This window comes from Cavia porcellus, unplaced genomic scaffold (genome assembly GCF_034190915.1).
Source record: "Cavia porcellus strain 051 isolate PalLab524CR breed Dunkin Hartley unplaced genomic scaffold, mCavPor4.1 scaffold_17, whole genome shotgun sequence".
In the NCBI taxonomy this organism is placed as follows: domain Eukaryota; kingdom Metazoa; phylum Chordata; class Mammalia; order Rodentia; family Caviidae; genus Cavia; species Cavia porcellus.
The window spans coordinates 26,332,817-26,356,065 of NW_026947500.1; the positions used below are offsets into that span (position 1 = coordinate 26,332,817).

Below are 23,249 nucleotides of genomic sequence, written 5' to 3' on the forward strand. Positions count from 1 at the left end.
CTCACCCGTGCTGTAAATATCGGTCTAGTCAAACTGTTTCTCTTGGCAGCCTCTCCCCTTGGTGGCAATGTGGCAGCCAGCAACTCTTGGCCTACATCCTACTGATGAGGCCACTCCGATGCAGAGAAAGCATCTTGTCTCAAAGACCCAACTTTAGGTCCCAAGATTGCATTAGTTGGTTCCATCTTGGTCACGTGTTTATTACTGGACCAATCACAGTACCTGGGGGATGCAAGCCCTGATTGGGCAGTGCTAGAGTGGGACTCAGTGAGGTGAGTGAGGAGGTCTGTGCATCCCAGGTGACGTGAACTGAGAGTGGAATGCCACCATCTTCACAGAAGAGGCATGGATTTGGGGAAGAGGAAATGACCAGGGAAGCCAGGACCTGAGCCTGTGACCTGTCTCCAGCATGGGGACAGTGTTCATCCTTGTTTTCTGGACCACCTTGGCAGTAGGGGTGGATGGATCCTGGGGGAGGTGGTGGGGACATGTCAGAATTCAGAGTCCAGGAAGCAGAGGAGAAAAGAATGCTCCTTTGGGGAAAAACCTGTCCTCCCTCATGTGAGCACCAAGTTTCTTCACCTACTGGCCAATTAGGTGTCGGACCTTGCATTTAATGTGGGGGTGCACATTAATGATGTCATTTAATCGTCACCCAGGTGGCATGAGCACCTGTTCCCCGGATGATGATATGGAGGCTCAGGAAGGCAAACATTGCAGGGGGCCGGGGTGCAGCGCCCTGTTAGATGTGTTTAGCATGGTGAAGCCCTGGGCCCAACCCCCAGCACTGAAAAACTAAGTTGTGCTGCCCCTAGGCACAAACCCTGGCTGTCTGCTGCCAGCCTGAGTGCTTGCTAAGCAACCCTCTGTATTTTCTTCTAAAAATACCATAATAGATTGTTGAGTATTTCAGTTATAATATAAAGCAGGGGAAGGTCAGGGACCCTATCTGAGGCCTTGGCTCTCAGCTCAGGGCAGAAGCCTGTGTGGAAGCCATGCTTGGTGACACATACCTGTAATCCCAGATTCTTGGGAGGCTGAGGCAGAAGGAGCTCAGGTAACCCGGGCAACTTAGCAAGGCCCAGTATCAAAATAAAAAATAAAATAAGCTAAGGATGTAGCTCAGTGATAGCATGTTCGCCTAGCATACGTGAGGTCCTGGATTCAATGTAACAACAATTGAATTTGTTTGCTTGTGTTGTTGTTACACAACAACACAAGCAAACAAAGATGTGCTGTGAGTGAGCTGGGGAGCCCTTTCTTACCTCCGCTGTGCAGTTCTTTCTCCCTAAAAACTCAACTCAACCACAAGTGGTGATGTGCACCTGTAATCCCAACACTCTGGGAGCCTGAGGCACAAAGGTTCCAAGTTTGAGCCCCAGCATGGGCATCTTAGTGTCTTGGTAAGAATCTGATCCAGGGGCTGGGGATTTAGCTCAGAGGCATAAGCACCTGCCTTGTAAGCAGGCAGTTGTGAGTTCGATCCCCGCTACCGATGAAAGGAAAAAGACAAAAAAAAAAAAAAAAAAAAAAGAATCTGATCCAAAGGAAAAAATATGGTTGAGACTGTAGCTTAGCGCAGAAGTCCCCGGTTCAGTCCCCCACACTGTGCACAAAACCCAGCTCAGAACCCCAGTCCTCTGAACTTTCTCTGTTGTGCTTAGCACTTTTCCCTGGCTGCTTCCCTGCTTCTCCTTCCCTTGGCCTCCCTGTCCAAGCACCCACTGAAGTGTCTGTCTGTCTGTCTGTCATCTCTCTCCCCCTGCCAGACCACAGACCAGGAGTGCAGACCAGGAGAAAGGATTCACCAGTGCCCAGTGTCTCCTGTGTCCCCTGCCCTGTCCCCAGGGCAGAGTGAGTGCATGGCAGATGCTGCACAAATGAAGAAATGAATGATGCCTCAAATCCAGGGGTGGGGTGGGGGTGTCCCTGTGGCTGTACAGGAAGAAGCTGGGGGAGGGAAAGAGCCAAGGCATCCGTAGCGCCTGAGGAGGAGTCCAGAGTCAGCCTGTCCTGACGGGGCTCCTGTCAGCCCAGCCCCTGGAGGTCTTTGTGAGCTGTGAGGCCAGCCGCACACTGCCACCTTGCTGCAGTCTGTGTGTCTGACCTATGGCTGGGACCCCCAAGAATGGGGCCCCACCCCTGGATAGCCGCCTGCCATGGAATGCCAGGGCACCTGTGTTCTGCCCCTGGATGGAGCGTGCTTTCCCCTCTGCCCACAGGGGAGGGAGTCAGCCTATGGGCGAGAGACTTGCCTCTCTGCCAGCTCTGCCATGCCTAGTGCACACCCTCACTAGGCCTCAGTTTCCTTCCCTGTATTTCTCAGCCCTACAGAAGCAGGTCCAGAAGGTTCTCTGCAGCTAGATTAGGCTAGGTTTCCTAGCTCACAGAGGATGCCCTTTCCCTGGCAGCCTGCCCCCTACCTCAGCCTCCCTAGGCTCAACCACTGTCCAGCCCAAAGTATCCCATGTGGCTGGGGAGGATCAGGGCTAAGTGGAGAGAAGCTGGGGTGCAACTGGGATATTAAGGGAAGATGTGGGAGGTGTCACTTTCCTTCCCAGAGACCTGAGGGATGACAGGCAGTGAGTCCAAGAGGGTCCCACGTGGAGGGAGAAGCAGGTGCAAAGCTCTTCATGACCCGGAAGTGTTTAGGCCCTGTTCCACCACTCAACATACTGAACCATAACCCACCAGGGCCCTTCACTGGTCCCCAGGCCCCGGCCCACAGCAGCACAATGTGTGTGACCCGTATCCTGGGTGATACCGGGTGACAGCTCATTTGGAGCTTGGCCTCCTCCTTCCTGGAACAGTGATGAGGAATCCAGCCTGTTGGCATGTGTTCCCATGGCCCTGAGAGAGACTCATGTGAGCTTTGAGACAGGCACTCAAGAAGGCGAGGCGAACTCCTGTGGCTGCTGGGGAGGGAGGCCCCACTGCCAGGTGCCAGGGCCAGCGGGAGTTGAACATTAACTCCTTTTGTGAGTGGCTATAGCTAAACACACAGCATTATCACCTGTCAACAGTAGCTGCCTCTGCTGACCGGCAGCCAATGACTCAGAGCCCACAGCACCCAGTGGGTGCCAGGCAGCATGGGGTGGGGGGCTGTGGGCACCGGCAGGGCAGGGCAGGGCAGGTACAGCCTGGGTCCAAGCCTCGTCCACCTCTGCCTTCCGTTTGCTGTGTGCCCTCCCTGCCACCCCCGCACATCGCTGTCCTTGGCTCTCTGTACAGCGAGAACCTGACCCGCTCTGCTTCGGCCTCTTGGGAACAGCTGGGCCGTGGTTGGGGCTCAGGGCTGGAGAAGGGGGGCCGATTCAGGGAAGCCCGAGTCAAAGCACAGGCTTTGGCATTTGACGCCAGGAAGCAGCAAAAGCAGCCATGGCCGCACTCGCCGGGTGGCAGGTGTGGCACTGCTCACCTTCCCGTTGTTTTCCTTTTCCTTAGGAGGTGGACACTGCGGTCACCCCACTTTCACGGACGGGAAACTAAGGCTGGATCGGCCAAGCTGCTCAGCCTGGAGCCCACAGAGATGGAATTTGCTCAGAGGCTCTCCCAGGGCCCTCTGGAAGCCCAGAGTCCCATCTCCCTCCCACACCCCACGTCTTCTGACTCCGCCATCCCCTTGTAAACCCCTGCGTCAGCCACACCGGGCAGCACCATCTTTCCCAGAAGCCACCCTGTCCTCACTTGTCTCCAAGACTGTGAACACATTCACTGTTTTTCTGACCCTGTTTCCAAGCTCCTGTTCACCACATCCTTTTTTCTATTTTAAAGAGAAAAAAATAAAAACAAAATTTCAAAACAAGATAAATGGAGGGTAACAATGGTTAAAACATCATGTATTGTTATCTTTAAATTAGTTACTCAGAGGATAAGATATTTTCATTTAATTATCCAAACAATATTAGCACAAACCCTTCTTTTCAATGAACTAAGAGAAATTAGTAGTATAACTCTTAACTATCATATATATATATATATATATATATATATATATATAAAATTTCTTTCAGCTTCTCACACTAGGGAGACAATGTGATGTTTACACATGTGAGTCTGTTTTATTTCACTTATGAGCATGGCCTCAAGTTGTATCCATTTACTTATAAAAGTCTCCAGTTTATCCTTCTTTGTGGCTGAGTGATACATCATTGTATAAAAATACCACATCTTTTTTATCCATTCCTCAGTTGATGGACATTTAGGTTGTTTCTAGGATCTGGCTATTACAAATTGTGCTGCTATAAACATGGGTGCACATATATCACTGTGGTATGATGTTTTTAATTCTTCTGGGAAGACACCCAGAAGGGGAAGAGCTGGGTCAAATGAGATCTCCAATCCTGTTTTGTAAAAATTTTTTTTTATTGGGGCTAGAGATTTAGCTCAGCGGCATAAGCGCCTGCCTTGCAAGCAGGCAGTCGTGAGTTCGATCCCCAGTACTGATAAAAAGGAAAAAGACAAAAAAAAAATTTTTTTTATTTATTATTATTATTTTTCCAATCCTGGTTTTTGAGGAATCTGCACGCTGCTTTCCAGAGCGGTTGTAGCTGTCTACTCTCCACCAACAGAGGAGAAGTGTTCCTTTTCTCCCACAGTCCCACCAGCATTTGCTATTGGTCAATTTCTTTTTTAATTTCTTGGTCATAGCATTCTTTCTGCATCCCATCCTTCTTAATCTCTGCTCCTCCCTGAAGACTGCTTTGCTGCCTCTGAAGAAAGAGAGGTACCTTGCTCATACTCCTACTTTATGTTTGTTTTTTGAGACAGTCTTGCTGTGTCGTTCAGGCTGGTCTTGAACTCCCTGTGTAGCCCATGCTGGTCTTGAACTTGTGGCGATTCTCCTGCCTCAGCCTCCTAGTGTTGGGACTACAGGTGTGTGCCGTCGTGTTCCACTCCTCCTTATATTCCACGACACTTCACACGTTGACGTAGCGATGCATTTGTCATTCCTGGCTGTGTACCTGCCTCCCTCCAAGGGCCCAGCCCAGGCCCTTGAAGAAAGGGTTGGGTTGAAGTCATCCCGGTTGCTTCTGTGCCTTCTGCGTGCCCAGCACCTCGTTGGCGTTCGAAAAAAGAAGGGTGTAGAGAAAGCAGGTGGATTCAGAGAGGCGCATGGTAGCCGGAGAGGGCGGGGGACGGCACTGTGTCTTCAGGTGCTGGGCGGGCAGAAGCCTGGCCTGGGGAAGAAAGGACTGAAATGGTTTTGCGCTCAGGAAACGCGATGCCCAGCAGGGGGCGCCTGGAAGCTGGGGTGGAGAAGGCTGTCATCCAGATGTCAGCTGCTGCACAGCAGAACCGGGAGGCGGAGAGGAAGCCCACCCCGCTAGGTGTCCTCAAGCTGGACACGCTGCTGGCCGAGGGCACAGGCCAGGCGAGGGGTCCCCTGGCACGCTGTCACTCGACCCTCAGCAGCCATCGCGGGCGAGATCCCAGCAGCGCCCCAGGCTCAGCCCCTCAGTTGCACCTGGAGGTTGGCAAGACCCTGGCCTGTCCACTCACCCACCCCATTCCCCCCAGCCCTGTAGGAAAATGCCGTGTGACCCGAAAGAGGACCAGCTCGCCCTGGAGAGAGGCGGCCCTCCAGCCTCCCACGGCTGGGAAAAGCACTAGTCCAAGATTCTCGTGGCCTGTTGTTCCTGTCAGTGTCTGGCTCCCAGCCCAGCGAGGCTGCTGTGACGCAGTCAGGGTTCTCAGGGGAGCAAACACACAGCCTCAGTGGTGAAAGCGACCAGCTTGACAGCCGGGGTTCCGTGAGTTCCAGCCACGTTTGCAGAGTCCTGCTTCCCATTCGTGTGACATGGGTTCCATATCCGCCCCGTGAGGGAAAACCATGGTCCAAGGGGTGAAAGTTACATCTGGGAGGCTCACCCGTACATCCTCTCTGACCAGACATCTATTCCTTTGTCCTGTGGTGCATCCGTGCCAGGTCAGCATTGAAATCATGAGTTCAGGAGCCGGTCAGCCAGAGGAAACCTTGGATTTGTCTGAGTCCCCGCTGCTGCTGATCCACTCACTCCCTTCCAGGGGAGCCTGGGCTTGCTGGCTCTCAGGACAGGAGCTGAGCTCCGCTCCCCCTTCCCGGGTGCTCTGAATAGTCTGCAGAGAGCATGAGCCACCTGGATTACCTGCACCACAACCTGACCCTCCCTAACCGCATGGAACCAGGTAAACTGTGTATGGTGGCGCATACTGGTAATCTCAGTAGTTTGGAGGCTGAGGCAGGAGTTACTTCAAGGTCAGCCTGGCTACACAGCAAGAATTTATCTGCAAACTAAGTAAAACGCCATGATTCCTATTTATTACCAAGGTAATTTTTAGAGAGAGGTTTCGGAACTGCCTAGGCAGAGGTGGGGCTCCCCCTGGACTCCCCAGGGCTGCTCTGACAGAGCCTAGACCTTGAGTGACTCCGCCACTGACTACTCACTATGCAGCCTTGGGCATGCTGTCAAGTCCTTGAATATTACAAAAGTAGACAGGCGGAGCACAGTGGTGCACATCTGTAATCCAGCATCCTGGAAGGCTGAGGCAGGGAGATCCTTGGGTAACTTAGTAAGACCGTCTTGGGGTGGGATATAGCTCAGTGACGCAGCGCCTGCCTGACAACTGTGAGGTCCTGGGTTTGATTCCCATAACAAAAAGAAAAAAAAAAAAAAAAAAAAGAGGGGCTGGGGATTTAGCTCAGCGGCATAAGCACCTGCCTTGCAAGCAGGCAGTCGTGAGTTCCATCCCAGGTACCGATAAAAAAAGAAAAAGACAAAAAAAAAAAAAAAAGAAAAGAAAAGAAAAAAAAGTGACTGTCTCAAAAAATAATTTAAAGGGGCCTGGGAATTTAGCTCAGCGGCATAAGCGCCTGCCTTGAAAACAGGCAGTCGTGAGTTTGATCCCCGGTACCGATAAAAAGGAAAAAGACAAAAAAAAAAAAAAAAAAAAAAAAATTAAAGAAGAGTAGGGGGTATTAAGGAGTAGCTCAGTTTGAAGCCTTGGGCTCAAGTCCCACAACCACAAAAACAAAAATGAAACTAGATGCCGCTTCCCCCCAAAACCCCAAAAGACACTGACACAGGTGGCCACTCTCACGCCACCTCCTGTGCCTGTCACACACATGCCCAGCTTGTCTGGCTGGAGGTGAGGGGATGGTGCCAAATGCCCTGGAGGTTCCCATGGAGAGTGGCTGGGTCACACAGTGCCCTGTTCTCAGAACCATGACCACGGCATTGCTAGAGGCATACTCAGGACATGCAGCCCTTTCAGAGCTGTGGAGCTGTCCTCTGACCCCATCTTCTCCCTTCGCTCATCCCAGGATTGCTTGGAGATTCTCTACCAACAGAGAGCTTCCCACCTTGCACCACTGCCTTTCCAGCAGCCTACTGAGGTCACAAACTCACCTGGTTTCCTGACCTGTTTGCATGCACGGATCTCCGTGGAACCCTTCGCCTACCAAACTCACCTGCACTCCCTCCTCCCTCCTCACCTCCCGTGGCGCCTTGTCTGACCAGACAGGCTCACATCTGTCTAGCCCAGCCTGAGCCCCTTAGCCACCCAGCACATGATACTGAAAGGTGGTGGGTAAGCATTTCCTTATACTAGGTTTCTAATGTTGGCTCGCTTTCCCGGTCTTGATTTCACGTCTCCATCCTCATCTTGGGGCCCTCTTCTGACTCTCCAATGACATCCGTAATTATAGATACAGCTTCATGTGGACTGGGTTCTCCACCACACTTAGAAACCTCTTTTCCTCCTGGAAGATGGGTTGATACTCCGAAGACCCGTAGGACCCCCAACTCTAACTCCTCCTTCCCTTCAGGGATACCTGACCTGCCACAGAAGCGTCTCATCTCCCAGGATGTACTATTGTCCTTTTGATAAAATCACCTGCCTCTGTCCTCTCTCCCGACTACTGGCTGTGCTCTGAACTCTCCAAGGACCAGTGGCCTCACACCGCCCACCCTCCTGCCCCCGGTGCCAGTGTGGGAGGCCCAGGCTGTCTGCAGCTGTCCCTCCCTCAGGGGCCTCTGATATTGGAGACTGAACCTAGGGCCTCAAGCCGAGCTACATCCTTATCCTTTTTAAAACATTTTTGAGACAAGTGTCTTGCTAAGTTACCCAGGCTGAACCTGAACTTGTGATTTTTCTGCCTTGGTCTCCTGAGTAGCTGGGTTTACAGTGTGTACCACCAGGATTGGCTCCCCTTGGGTTTGAGTCACATTCTGCCTTCTCAACTCCAAATATCTAAGACGTGTTCCACACATGCTGGAGAATGTGACTCCTAGAACTCCGTGCTGCATGCTCAGTGCCCTAGGCAGAGAGGTGACAGAGTGCTGCTTCCTCTTAGAGAACACACCATCTGGGCCAGGGTGCTCAGAGGACAGATGTCACTGTTCATCAGCTGGGCAGGAAAACTCAGATTTAATGAGGTGAGGACATAGGACCTGGTAATGGAGTAACTACTTCAGAATGTGACCAAAGCCATCTTGACAAGCCGGTGGGCTGTCCTCTTCCCCTCAGCAGCTTTCCAGCTCTCCCTATGAATTTACAGGTGTGAAAGGGGGAGCAGGGATCACTGGTTCTCAATCTGGCTGTTACACACCTGCCCCTTTCTACCAACCGTACTGCTCTCTGAGGAATCTAAACTTGGCGCCATCACTGGCAAACGCAAGCAACACCCAGGTGCTCAGAATGCAGGAGGGAGTAGGAAGCTGGAAACCTTGCCTTCCTTGCACATTAAGATCCAGCTTGCCTTCCTCATAGGACCACAAAAGTGCCAGAGGTCAGTAGCTTATTGGTACCTTGCTCTGCCACTGTCAGGCACCTGACAGACTGTGTTTGCTAACAGCTGACCTGTGAGAAACAAGTTGCACAGGGGTTCTGGGCAGCATGTTGCAAACTAACTGCCCCTGACCCCTGGCCAGGAGAGAAAATCTGAGCTGCCACCTAAGCCAGTGGAGTGGTCAGCAGCACGCACGTGTTGGCCTTTTCCAGACGGAAGACCCACCACTGGGTGGGAGTGTCACCAGCTTGGCCTATACCACCACTGCCCTTAACCTCAACGGGCTCCCACCAACTGGTCATCCAGAAGAGAGCAGCGTGCTAGAAAGAAGTTTGGAACCCAGAGCTTGCTCAGGGCTATGCAGATTTGCCATGCTGGGAAAATTAATGATTCTTATGTCAGTCTAATTTCAAGTAGGTTTTTGCAATAGTAAATGAGAAAGGATGCAGGACCATGCTGAGTCCACTGTTCTACCCATATGTTGAGGAAAAATCCAAACAACCAGAAAAACAACCAGGCTGCAAAGACCCAAATGTCTTTTTGCTTTTGTTTTTTGGTACCAGGGATTGAACTCATGACCTCATGCTTGCCAGGCAGGTGCTTATGCCGCTGAGCTAAATCCCCAGCCCCCCAAATATCTTTTAGTCAGGCTTTTCTGGCTGCCTCCAACCTGCAACAATCCTCCTGCCTCAGCCTGCCCAGAGGCTGAGATTACAGGAGTGCACCATTATGCCTGAAAGGAGCCTCCTTGTCCTCTCTCACAGCGAGTGGCCCAGGCAGGAACCCAGGGGACAGAGAACTCAATAGCTACAGCTACTGAGAAGTTGAGAAAGCTCCAGTCCACAGCCTGCTTCACATGAACACTTTGTGGACAAAGTCACCACATTTCTTAGATACAGTGAACACCGGCCAAACTGTTTTAATTTCCGAATTTATTAAAATGATTAACCTCAATACTGCAAGTGCATGTACAAAATATTTGTAAAAAATGTTTTTAATGAAACGTTAAAGAACTTACCTCAAATGCTGAAAAAGTCCTTTTTCATTCTTTCAGTACAAGGAATACATTATATCTCAAAAGTATTACAACTCAGCAAAACAATTTAAAACAGTAATTTGAAAAATGATTGAAAATTGAATACTTTACATATATTTCTATGATCATTTCCTAATTCTTACAATGCCAAAAATGTTACCAATCATTGCATAAGCTCAAGCTAAAGTTTTATTGAATGCCACCTCTTCCAAACTGATCAAGAGTGTGTGAGCCTCACCACTCTCGCATGGTGAGGTTCTACAGCAGATCAAGAAGTCCCGAGGCCCCTAGCTTTAGAAACGGAAGTTAATTTCCCTAGAAGGCATCAGCAGTGGCTGCTGAGTGCTTGTGCATACCGACTCCTGAGAGGCAGTGACTTGTCACCAAATGTCACTGCTCCTGAGACCCATGGGAAGGTCAGCCCCAAAAGATGAGGCCACAATAAAATTTAAAAAAATCATAAATAAGTTACTAAAATTAGGCTTAAAAGTGGAGCAAAAATGGGAAATGTGTTATTCTTGCCTTAAGACTGAAATTCCTGAAATGGCTATTGTTGGTGTTCAAAGAAAATCAAGATTTAGTCTCTGAACAATTTCAAAACACCCTCGAGCAAACGTGGGAATCAGCGGCGACCCATGGCCTTTGGGCACACGTGAGTGTCCACCTTCATTTCTAGCGGTGTCTCATGCTTCCGGGAGGGGGCCCCATGAGGATGCCATGTGTCTGCAAGTGCTCAGGACAGGAGCTCCTGAGACCCCCCCAGGGCTGCCCCACTTCATAAGCTGCAGCAAAAAGGAGTGTGTGGGGGGTCTGCCTATACCTGCTTCCAAATTAATACCTGAGGATCAGACTGCACCATAACATACAAGCATGAGACTGCACAGGACTACAGAGGGAACTCCTTACAGAACCTAACAAGCTTTTATGAACCTTAGTACTTCTTATTCGGAACCTACTGGTAATACTTTTAAGGAACTTAATTTAAATAACGTCCCCCAAACCTTAAGCCTTGAGATTTTTTCCACTGGACTTTTCATTACCTGCAGATTCCTTTTAAGATTATAAGACACAGGCTACTTTTCTACAGACATTATATGGACCCCTAAACTGATGTTATTTAGGGGCACTGTATATCCCAACATACAAGTACACATCTCCCAGTAAATAAAGAGACCTACTGGTGTCAAACACCTGTTACAGATTTATAGATCCAAATTGAGTTGTAAAGTAATCCAGAAAAATGAAAGAGCCTGGTATTGAACATAAAGTAGTAATCAAATGCTCATTAAAAAAAATTTGCTCATTAAGTTACTTAAAATTTCTCTTCTCAAAGTGCTTAAAAAAACAAATTAAATCTGACTCCTCTTTTTAACTGACAATATAATCAAAACATCTTTGATATTTTCTTAATAAACTAACATAAGCCAAGAACTCCCACTGATGCAGTGCTTAAAACTATATATTTATAATTTCCTATTTTATTGGCATGAATATTTCTAAACTTAAAACCTTCCTGGTAAGTTCTTTTAATTTCTTATGACAAAAATTTCTCACAACACACAAATATTTACAACATATACATCGTTTTCAGCTCTTTACATTGAATTCCAAAGACAAACAGTTTTATAGGTTACCACAGAACAAAAGCTGTGACTCATGTTTTTATTTCATAAACTATTATAAGTTAAAGTGAATAGATTTTTAATATTCCTTGTAGCATTTTACAAGTGCAACAGAAAACTTGAAGAACCAAATTTAAGATATAGCTGTAGTTCATTAGGTCAATGTTGCTTGTTGTCATCACATTGTTCACAGCAAATTTTTGAAAAAATAAGCACCAATCATTCTTGCAAAGAACAATTTTATCTAAAAGGGTTGAAAAGTGTTAAATACAGGGTCTTTAATTTACGACAAGCAATAAATACGCTGCTCTGAAACTCGTCCTGCACACTGCTAACCTCATACATACAAGCTACTGAAAAGTAAGCTGTCACGCATGTCATTTCGTTTTTAAAGAAACCAATTTGACTTCCAACTGAACATTTTCCTGTGTTAACAAAGGCCACAAACAGTACACCTGGGCCAGCAACAGTGTGAAACTGACAAAACTCTGAGGGGAAACATCTAGCAAATAAATCAAAAAGCCAAAGATAATTGCTGGTGATATTAGCATATACTCGAAACCTTAATATGCTGCTACTATGATCTGTTTTAAATTATTGTTTAGTCATATATTAAAGAGCCAGCAGATGCCTCAGTTTTTAAAAAAGTGTGTAGCCACATTATTGTTTCAGCGTCCCATGTGGAAAGTTGCTATCACTGTACAATTTTGCTGGAGCCTTTATTTTACAACAGGGCTTTAACTCTAGCTCAGAATTGCACATAAGAAGGCTATTTAAAAAGTACGATAAAAATTTGCACAAATCAGACTTAGGAAGAGTCAGTATGCTGTACACTTTCTACAATATTATGCTGATAAGTGAAGAGACAATAGAAGTGCTGCCACTAAAATGGTTCAGTTGAGGAATCATCGACTGGAATTTTTTTTTAAAGTAGTTATCCCAGGTCAAACTAAGACCAAGGGCTTATGCATTAAGTCTTAATGACTGGTCTTCTCTTCTTCTTGAAGAAATGTCAATATCTATAGAGTCTTTCCCAACTATCAGCCTTAGTCGCTTAGCTGGAGGAAGAGGGATAAAGTCGTCTTCGAAGTCGTCCTCATAGTCCTCCTCCTCCTCATCGCCCTCTGAAGAGGAGGACTCGTCTGTACTTTCCTCCTCGTATTGACTGTAGTCGTCCACTTCCATCTGTGACTCCAGGAGAGTAAGTGGGTCACTGCAGCACACGCCATTCTCATGTAGCCCTTCTACATAGGACCCCCTGCTTTCCTCGTCCCGTTTCAGCTGGATTTTTAATTTTGTAGAGCTACTACCTGATCCTGAGTTAAATCCATTATTAAGCTTTGCTACATAGAGATTACTGTCATTTTCATGGTCTTTACTTAATTTGATGCTTATTTTTGAAGAATTCATCCCATCATTCTCTTGGTCGTTTGTCTTGCTGCTGCTATCGTGACGCCTACGAAGAGTCAATTTGGGAATCCCAGAATTATTTTCTAGGATGAGCTGTGCATCATATCTTGTGATTCGCCTCTTCTTTTTAGTTTTTGCAGTTCTAAAGCCATCTTTTGCTTTGAAGCAGTCGGATGTGACAACTGAACAACCAACAGGGGAAGGAGCACAGTCTGCATAGCTCCCAGGAGCTCCGACAGTGCCACTGGGCTCACCCTGGTCAGAAAGGGGCCCCACCAACTCTGGCACCCCGCCATCTCTTTCAGGGGAATCATGTCCTGGTGTGGAGTCCTCTAGCTTTGAGAACTGTTTCATGAGTTTTCCTTGTCGTGACTTCTTTCTGGACACACTGGGGTCGCTCTTAGGACACGTGGCTTCCCCCTTCAGCATGGGCTCATGAGCCAGTTCTTCCTGCGCTGTGGGAGCTGGTTGCTCACCGCTGTCTGGGCAAGGCTCGGTCATGCTGTTTTTATAGCCATCTACCATGTTTGGTTCCAGCTTGGGGTCAGAGGTTTCCTTCAGACTGGTCCTCGTCCTCACTGAGCGCCTGGTTATGTGGGTGCAGGGCGAGCTGTCGCCCTGCAAGTGAGCACCTCTCCCAGGATTCTGCCTGTGTTCTCTGGCTGCGTGTCTCGTCAAGCACCCGCTGGCAGCTGCAGCTTGGACTGGGCCCTCGGCCTCCTTGTCTTTGTTAATGGGCAAATTTTTATACAGGACAACTTTAGGCTCCTTAAGTACTAAGTTTCCCATTTCGAGTTTTCTTGAATTATTCTTTTGCTCCAGTCGCTTGCAGTGATTTCTTAGTTTTATTTTTGAAAGTAAAGGCTTTACAGGCTTTTTCAGTTTCTTTGGTACCCTGGAATTATTCATATGAGTTAGCTTAGATGAGGTAGAGTTGGAAGAAGCAGGAATTCTCGGTATGGATTGCCTTGTTAACGTTCTGTTCTTGCTATTCTTTTTCACACCAACTGTAGATTTTCGGTTAGAAGCTGTAAGGTGCAGGAGGGGAAAAGGGTGAAAAATAGTTTGGTAATATGATAGTGTTCAACAAAACACCACCCCAAGAGCAGTATCAGCTGTGAAATGTTTACACTGTACACACACGGGGGAACAGACCCAGTTCTAATTCTGCCAGCACACAAATCTTTTCCATTACCTCTACGTCCTCTCCCTCTTGAGGGATTTTTAAAAAAATTTTTTCTCTTTCTCAAGTTGACAGGGGACCTATTTATGTTTCAGATAAATTTTTTTGTTGTTGTTTCTTCTGAGACAGGGCCAGGCTGGCCTCAAACTCACAGGGATTCACCTGCTTCAGCCTCCTGAGTGCTGGGATTATTGGTGTGTGCCACAATGCTTTTTTTTTTTTGAGACAGGGTCTTTTATGCAATTCAGGCTGAACTTGCAGTGATCCTCCTGTCTCAGCCTCCTGAGTGCTGAGATTACAGGAATGCATCCCCATGCTTGCTACCCAGGAAAATAATCTTGTGGTTAAAGAGCTCTCATCACAGCAGGGAGTTTCTTTCTTTCTTTTTTTTTTTTTTTTTTCTGAGTTTCATTTTTAAACTTCTTCAGTTATCAGGATGTTGGCCTACATTAAGTATTTTTCTTGATTTATGAATTTTCTTATGTAAAAGATTAGGAGATGGGTGTGAGACCACACATCTATAATCCTAGCATTCTGGGAGGCTGAGGCAGGAGGCTAAATTTGAGACCAGCCTGGGGAATTCAGTAACTTAGCAAGACTGTCTCAAAAATTTAAAAAAATTTTTTTAAAGGGTTGGGGATATAGCCCACTGAAAAGGCCTTGTGTTCCCAGTATCAATCAATCAATTGAAGGAATAATAAGTAACAAGTTTTTTCTTTCACAAATTCTTAAAATCATTTTCTTTTTATTCTATTGCTGTCATTATCGTCATCACCACCACCATTTTTGAGATGCAGGGGATTGAAGTAGGGCCCTTCCCATAGTAGGCAAGTGCTCTTTTACCGAGCCACCCCCAGCTCTCAAATCATTTTAAATATGCTACTAAAACCCTCACTCATTTACTCCAACTATGTTATTTGGCCAGGAATGTAGGAGAGAAACATACTCCTGAAGATTATAGGAGATAAATTCTATCATGATGGCTTAAAACAAGAAAAACATTTCCAGTGAATCATATACTGTCATTTCCAGTAACTATTTACAAAAAAACAAAAACAAAACAAAAAACCCCATGAACTATTTTGTTTGTTCACTTTATTGTAAGGACCAGAAGAGATAATGGGCTGGCTGCCACCTAGGAAAGATGCACAACCAACATGACCTCGTCCCTTTCTGATGCCAGGTGCACTGCACAAAGAGGGAAGAGGCATGCAGCCAGAAACACATGTTCCCATGACAGTGCAGGGTCCAACTGCTTCCCTCTAGGACAGGAATACAAAAAGGTGGCATGGCCCCAGATGGCAACAAAACCTGAGGACTGAGGGACTACTGAATGGCTTTTCAGAAGGCTGACTACATGGCTCTGGGTTACACTGCTCCTGTCGTGTCTGACCTTGCTGCTCATTTTCCATTGCCTTTTTCTCTCTACACTTAGCATTCTGAACTATAATTTATAGCATTTTATATCGGTCAATTTTTAAGTCAGTTTTCTCATCTCTCAGCCCAAAAGCAAAAACAAGAAACACTCTCCCTGATTAAAAATACACAAATATACAAACAGTAACAACAAAAACAACTTTAAAAATCTAGGAGATGGAAAAGGGATTGAAGGGATGATACAGGAATGGGGGCAAAAAAACCCCAAAATACAAGTTGTATCATGTTCAGGTACAAATTCTATATGAAGAATGTGATCACTTATGTATATAATCTAAAATGTACTAATAAAATCTGTTTAAAAAATTTAAAAATCATTTAATAGGCAAGCTGTGATCACCAATCTCTATCCTAAGCAGAAGGCAGGGATGAAAACCCCGGTCATGAGTGAGAGCCACACACAAGTTTGCCCAGCTGGGCACTGAAGCCTTCTCACATGCCCGAGGGATGCCCGGGCAACTGCCATCTCTTCTGCACAGCTAAGCAAGAAAGTTATCATTAGTTCTTATTGAGAGGAACAAGAATGTAAAACAAGCGTTCCAGAATGATTATACTACCAAGAATAGAAGGCTCTGTACTTAGGCTGTTCATAAATAACCTCAGGCCACCCAAACTAGCAGAATTCACAGCAATGAGCTCCACTGACTGAACTAAGAATAAATACACTGATTCATGTGGGCTGTTACCAAGGAGGCAACTCACTTTTAGAACAGCAGGAGAAATGAAGTTAGAATACTATTCAAGCACTTTATTGTGATCTGGAGTTATACAGAACTACTTGCTCAGATTATTCTTCAAAATGTAAGGACATCTAGGGATTTTTTTCCTTCAGTACTGAGGATTAAACACAGGAGCTTATGCATGCTAGGCAAACACTATCACTGAACTATATTTCACCCTTTTATATTTTTCTAAATTTTGAGATGGGGTCTTGCCAAGTTGCCCAGGCTGGTGTCAAACCTGAGATCTTTCTGTGTAGCTGGAATTACAGGGGTCTCACTGTGGTCAGCCTTGGGAATTCCTTAGAGAATTCTCTAACTTGTCTACAAGGTGGACTAAGTAGAGGTGTTGTTCATTTAAATGCATATTAACATTCTGATCGTGGCCTGACCCAGTGGAGGACTGCACCTGTCTGGTTGTCGTCTGCCTCTCTGACCGTAGAGGTCCTTTGCTTATCTTACGCCTCTTGATGCTCAGTTGTTCCTGACCTTTGGTTTCCCTCTCCACACCACTGATGGCACACACCTGCTGCCATCCCACTCCACGCTCACACATTGTGCATCTTCTCAGCACATCCCTATGCAATCTGGATCCAGCCTCTCCAATCTGACCACCTCATCAGGAAATCCAGTGTACTTTTTACACTGTGCCTGTTCTTTTCTTCATTTCTTTGACTGTGACACTAACAGTCCATTCTCTTGAGAAATTCCTTCTTCCCTGGGTCATCAGAGAGCACTCTCTTGGTTTTCAGTCTCCCTACCCAGCACTCCTCCAACTGCCTGAGACTGCCAATCCTTTAAGCTCCGTTGCTGAGACCCCTTGGAAACAATTATCCAGGTGCTAAACATTTACAGCTCTTACCATTTACGCTAACAGTTTCCTAGCCACTTTCTCTAGCACAATTCACCCCTAAAGTACAGCTCTTATCACCAAATGCCAACTTCTCATGCATCTGCCTACCCAATGTGCCTGTACTGAGCTATCAAACCCCTGGCAGCTTCTGAGTTCTTCACCTCATGGGTAACACAACAGATCCCCTCTGATCAGCTCCCAAGAGGCCCAAGGCCAGCCTTGACTCCTCATCTGTCTCATCCATTCCATTGCCAGGTACCTGTCTTAGGAAGCCTTGCAACGTCACTGGAATCCATCTGCTTCTACCCCAAATGTCACCACCTCCTGCCTAAACTATGGCATTTTCCCTATCCCCATTGCTTCTCCAACAGCTTGTTCTCATCCAGAATGATTTCCTTCCAGTGTCACTTTTGAGCTTAATCCATTCAATTAGCCTAATGATCTCAGGGTAAAGTCCAAAAAGTAAACCGCGGGCACATCCCTCCTTCATCCACTGCAGGTATGAGCTTTACTGATTCAAGGCCTTAATTGCACACAGGTGTAAGTTCCTCTGCTTTGAATTATGCTCCACCTGGCCAACTTTTCATCCCAGTGGAGCTTCAGCTTGGCCAGTCCCTGTCTCAGGGAGCCTTTCACAACTGCCTCTTGGAATGTGAGGTGCACTTCCTGTTATTCTCACAGTACCCAAGATTCTCCTGAATAGCGCTTGTTTTAACCCAGGCTTTCTTCCCAAAGATCCACTGTTGACAGCAACACCAATCACTAACAAAGCATTTCTTGTGTTTTGTGTTCTAAACTCACCAGAAAATGGACTGTATTTGATGCCTCATGAGATTTCATTTCCACATTTGTATAATTATCAATGTATTGTTTTTATTTGGAAGCACTTATCTCATCAAAAGCCCAGCCAAAAGGTAAGCTCATCAAATTAAAGGAAGAACAATCAGGTGAACCAGGCAAGAGAAACACAAGATGTATAAAGACGAGGGTTCACTAAAGTGTTACAAGTCTTTTACTGTCCAAAACAAAGTACATTTTTTGTGCATGGATAGGGTTGAATATTTCTATGACAGGAAGACTAAAGGAGGAAGACAGTGACCACAAAGGCAAACTAAAAGTCCACTGTGTATTTAAAAAGTTTACCAAGAGACTAAGGGTTCTGTCATCAGTGAAGGTAAGATATGCCTTACGTCTGCACTAACACCCTATGGAACTACCTTCCTTTAGCAGCCTGAACAAGCTCCAGAGAATAAGCCTGGGTCAGCAGTGGAGGTGGACACACATTCTTAGCAACTCCTATACGCTAGGTACTATATAATGGCAGGTTGGCCTGGAAATGTGTGCTGTTTCACCTGTGTGAAAAATAAGTCCTCGGGGACTAGTGTGCCCAGAATTATCTATTTGCTGGGTAGTAGGGATGCTATTCGACTTAGGTTTATGGCTTAAGATCATGAGTTATTACTGTGTGATGCCACTTGAAGGCTTATCACTGAATTACAGTGCCAGTTCTAACTCAGGAATGACAGACCCACTGAATGGCTATCACGGTCATTTCAAGATATCAGAATCATCAGGCAGTGTAGCATCTAGATTTACAGTCAAGATGAAACAGCAGCAAAAAGACACCGAAACCTTCCTGAGCACTCAGGCTGCACTGAGTGAGCAAACTACATGAACTGAGATAATACAAGGCTCATATAGCTTAGCACCTTCAGAACTCGAGCATCCAGAAAAGCCCAACAGGAGTTAGCTGGGCAGGTACAAGCAGCTTTCATCTGATGTGACATACTGGCAATAGCTAACCAGAGCATGGTGCTAAGGCAGCTTTCAAGTCAGTCCATAAGCTTGCAGAAGGCAGCACAGATCAGCTATAGATGGCAGAGCCAGGAGAGTGAGAAAGGGCAGCCTAGCCTCCACATCTAGGATAGCTGCTCCTCAGTTAGGACAAACTGAATCTACCGGCCACATCATTTGGATCCTGTGCTGCTGTGACACTTTCAGTGACTGTGTCCACACATTCAGGTACTGCCTGAGCCTTCAGGTCTCACATCCTGTATCACAGCATTAACTACAGGAAGCTGCTGAGCCAGTGAGGCAAAGAGACTGAAAAACAAGAATCTTCTAAAAGTGACACTATAATTGAGACATGTGGACTGAGCTGGGTTTGTCAGCACTCTTGGATGCTAAAGAGTCAAGATAGCACTCTCAGTATATCTTCCAGAACAGAAAAAGGGCCTGCATGGCAGAAATGATATCTTTTCATACTAGACAGAAATATTTCTTTATACATACTTTTCAAAGAAAGTACTTTCTCCATTGGCTGCTAAATTCTAAATGCAATGAAAAAAAAAGCATCAAGCAAATAAGTAGTTTGACCTACATATATAGTAAGTGCCCATCTCCCCTGGAAGAAGGGCTCTGGCAACTTGAGCTTTTCTCTGGCTGTGGTTTCGGAAAACCTTTCTTTTTAAAAAATGGGTATGGTTCAGACAAAAAAACCAAAAGAAAGATAGCTTAAAAACACTTGTAAGACCTAGAGAAAACCCTGTGTAAACATGATTTAACACACAATGGTTTCAGAGACTGGTGAAAGCTGAGTCCCCTCCTGGTACTGAGCCATGTCTATCAAATCTGTTCCATGACCTCAGTTAGTTACACCAACCTCCGATTACCGCAGAGTCACAATGCAGAAAGGTAGTGAGTGACAAAGCAAGCCCTCCAACATAAGCAGTCACCGGAAAGTGGTGGCTTTCTGTTTTCTAGTGCTCAGACTACAGCTCAAAGGGATTATTCCTTCTCCCTAATTATGAGAAAACAGTATGTCCATCTGCTCTGCAATTATCTGTGCACTTGCTAGACCTAAGTTCCCTAAGGGAGGGGCCTGAACCTCAGACATTTCTGTATCTCTCCAATGGTTAGCAGATTTTTAGTAAGTAGCTGGTTTAGTAATAAATATTTCCTTGACAGTTACATATTAGTTTACTCAACATCTTCCAAAAAGTATTTGTATTTTGACCTTTTCAAATCAGTGGTGTACTGAATTCAGGATCTAGTAAATACAGTTAATGCATGAAAACGTGAAAGTCTCTCCTGTACAGCATAGAGCTATCTCTTGGGGGCAGCTCTGTCACTTTCTCCATGTAGTACGGTTGGCAGCGGGCATCTAAGTGTTTTATGTAAGCATTTGTAAAATGGGCTTCACAAGTCTCCAGTTTCACCAAGGAACCAGACTCAGAAAGCAAATGTTCATTACGCTGCATTTATTATCAGAATCAACAGTAAAACAGTGAAAGGTGGACTAACTTTTTTGTTGTTCACTTTGGACATTAACTAAAAGTTTAGGCTAGAACTATACTATTACTTTTACACTAGAAGTCACACCTGGCCTCTGACTCCCAGGAGCAGGTAGATTCAGGGATCCACAGCAGTGACATTCACCATCATGTGAGACACCTTTCTTCAGGATTTTCTGCAGGGGAAGGGAGCACCCAATACTGGGTTGACACATAAAGGCAGGAGAGCCTAAAATAACCAGCACCTTGACAGTTTTACCAACATTAGAGTGCCAGCCTGTGCAGAGCCGGGGGACCATCGGGTTAACCTTTCTAACAACCGTCTTTGTCAGAGACAGGCAGAGAGCAGAGCCTGCCCCTGCAGTGGCACCTAAAGAGCACTGGTGTTACCCAGATGAATGACTGTGGCATCAGGAGTCTCAGTACTTCAAAGCTCCATGAACATGATGTGCTGTTCTTTGCCCGCTTAGCTTTTCTTCTCTTCCTTTTGTTTATTCTTCATTTTCGTTCTCCAGTTTCCATTCGATCTTGCCCTTCCCTAGTCCTCCACCCCCTGGTACCTCAATGCTGCTTTCTCATCTTTCTGGCTGCTTTCTGCTGTGGTTAACAGACTATGCCGTAACACAGACACATAACCAAATGTTCCTCTAGCATAATTCTGAGTCTACAAACCAGTGGTTTGGTGAATTGGGTCAGCTCATTTTAAACAATAAGCAAACAATAAAAAGGAGAAGACTTGAACCCAGAGGCTATGAAATCCTCAATCTATCATCTGTTCCTAATAGACTGGCTGGACACTGGACACATGTAAGCCTGTGTAATTCTACCTAGTTCCCTGCCTCATGGCAGGGCTTGCTGACACCATTATAAGTGTCACTAACACCTTAAAAATACTTTCCTTTAACAGATGACGATCCTGGAATATAGCATGAAGAATTCAAGTCCAGTTACCAAGTATTCAAAATATCTAAAGTATGGCATTGAATGTGGAGGTGGAATGCACACTGTGCTCTGTACTCAAAGCATTTCTAGAACCTTGTAGTGCTATTGAAGCTCATAAGTCCCAGTTTCTCTCAATATTTAGAAGTTCACGACTACTGAAGCATGCTTTAGAAAGCAAATTGTGTGAAAATACTTTTAAAAAAGTATCTTATCAAACTCCCTTACTTACTTGCATTGTTTTTTTCCTGAGTGGTATCTGCATCAGTGTTAGAGCTGACAGACTGACTGTCTGAATTTTTGCTGCTGTCACCTAACTTTTTAAGCCTATTTAAGCGTTTATCTGTTTCTCTGAGTCCATATTTACTATTGATAACAGGAGCAGGCGCAGGCAGTCCTACTCTGGATTTAAAAGCACCAGTTCCCCGTCTGAAAGAGAAAACACCACAGGTTAAACAAACAGAGTATGTGCATTTACTCACAATAAACGTGGACTCAGCCACTGGAGGTTAATGGTGATGAGGTCTCAATTACCACCGCCAGGTCTAGAATTCTCAAAAGAAACCAAGAATGTATCTGATAAAAATAATTCTGCCTATGAAAAATTGCAATTTCATATGTAAATAAAAGCATGTAACAAATTGTTTGATTTAAAAAATTACTGGCTGAGTAAGTTAGGTCTAAACTGTAACTTTAAAAAATCCACATGTTAATTACATTTCTGCTTTGTCCTGCACAATTTAACAGTATATTGCTGAATATTAAGAATTAAGGAATTTTTTTAAAAGCACAGAATTTGTATATATTAAATTATTACCTAGAGGGCTGGGGATTTAGGTCAGCAGTATTAGTGCCTGCCTTGCAAGCATGCAGTCATAAGTTCAATCCCTAGTACCAAAAATATTACCCCCCAAGTATTACCTAGAGCTTAATGTTATAAACAAATTATAACTGAAATTCTATGTAAAACAGAGAAACTATTATTAGTGAAAATCTCTCTCTTGGAACAATAAGAAATGTTAAATTCTTCCTCTAAATTCTGAAATAAGCATAAATGTTCATAATTATAAAGTATTACTGAATACAAAATACTTTAAAGATCTGCTTTTTTTTTTTTTTTTTTTGTCTTTTTCCTTTTTATCGGTATCAGGGATCGAACTTACAACTGCCTGCTTGCAAGGCAGGCACTATGCACTGAGCTAAATCCCCAGCCCTTAAAGATCTGCTTTTATATTAGGAAGAATGATCTGTACCTGACCTTAACTGTATACATAATGAAGTAAATGAGGGTACTTAAGAAATTTTCTTCTATTTCCCTGATGAATCTAGCTTTGCTTAGCTTTGCTTAGCTTTGCTTTAGTGTATACCAGTAAAAAGTTTTACTCAGCTTTATTAAAGAGAATAAATTATGAATGAGGTTAAAGAAAAGCACATGTATTAAAAAAAAAAAAACACAAAGAAATCTCTTTGAACAAAACTGTCTTGCTTATTTCTGGCCCTAGATTTTCTTCTTTTTTTTCTCGTCTTGGCTTTTTAACACAAATCCATATAATATAGTTTCCAAATGTGTGGCAAAATTGTGGATGCCCTTCACCGTGAAAGCACTGTTACTACCGCCAAGTCCCATGTGATTTCTTTCTTTTAGAATTTGGATAAGGAAGTACTTTTCTCTCTTTTTAAGCAAACAAAACCAAGGAATTACTGTGTTTTGCCTAACAGTACAGGACAATATAAATTTTCTTTCTTTTTCTATCACTTATTCTTAAAAGCTAAGCAGCACAGATTTAAATCTAACGCAGAAATTATTTTTGGTACATAAAAATTCTTACTTTTTTCACCTTCCTAAAATAGATTTAAAATTGCTTCAGTTCTTTTTTTCAAAAGTGGGACAAAAATCACTGTAAAAAAGAATCGTCAATTTTTAAGCAAGCAATCAGAATTAATTCTAAGATACACTTGAACACAAATGTGTAAATCCCAAAGGCTT

The 23,249-nt window shown here is 45.0% G+C and overlaps 1 protein-coding gene and 1 long non-coding RNA gene across 5 annotated transcripts in view; one reads left to right on the forward strand and one right to left on the reverse strand.

Moving 5' to 3' along the window:
• The window catches only part of LOC111756304 (uncharacterized), a 31,729-nt gene extending 27,918 nt beyond the window's left edge, over positions 1-3,811 (forward strand). Inside the window, exon 3 of the long non-coding RNA XR_010040114.1 lies at positions 3,445-3,811. This is a non-coding gene — a long non-coding RNA (uncharacterized LOC111756304). The remainder of the gene's footprint in view (positions 1-3,444) is intronic.
• Positions 3,812-9,685: 5,874 nt separating this feature from the next.
• Kmt5b (lysine methyltransferase 5B) overlaps positions 9,686-23,249 on the reverse strand; it is a 58,735-nt gene continuing 45,171 nt past the window's right edge. For 2 of the 4 annotated variants that reach the window (XM_003468314.5, XM_013150841.3), the window contains exons 10-11: positions 21,495-21,691; positions 9,686-13,866 (exon numbers count right to left, since the gene is read on the reverse strand). In XM_003468314.5, the coding sequence (XP_003468362.1) occupies positions 12,392-13,866; positions 21,495-21,691 (1,672 nt within the window). In that variant the 3' untranslated portion in view covers positions 9,686-12,391. Of the gene's footprint in view, positions 13,867-20,275; positions 21,692-23,249 lie in introns of those variants that run through there. The other 2 variants (XM_063227637.1, XM_063227636.1) reach the window with 2 other exon arrangements.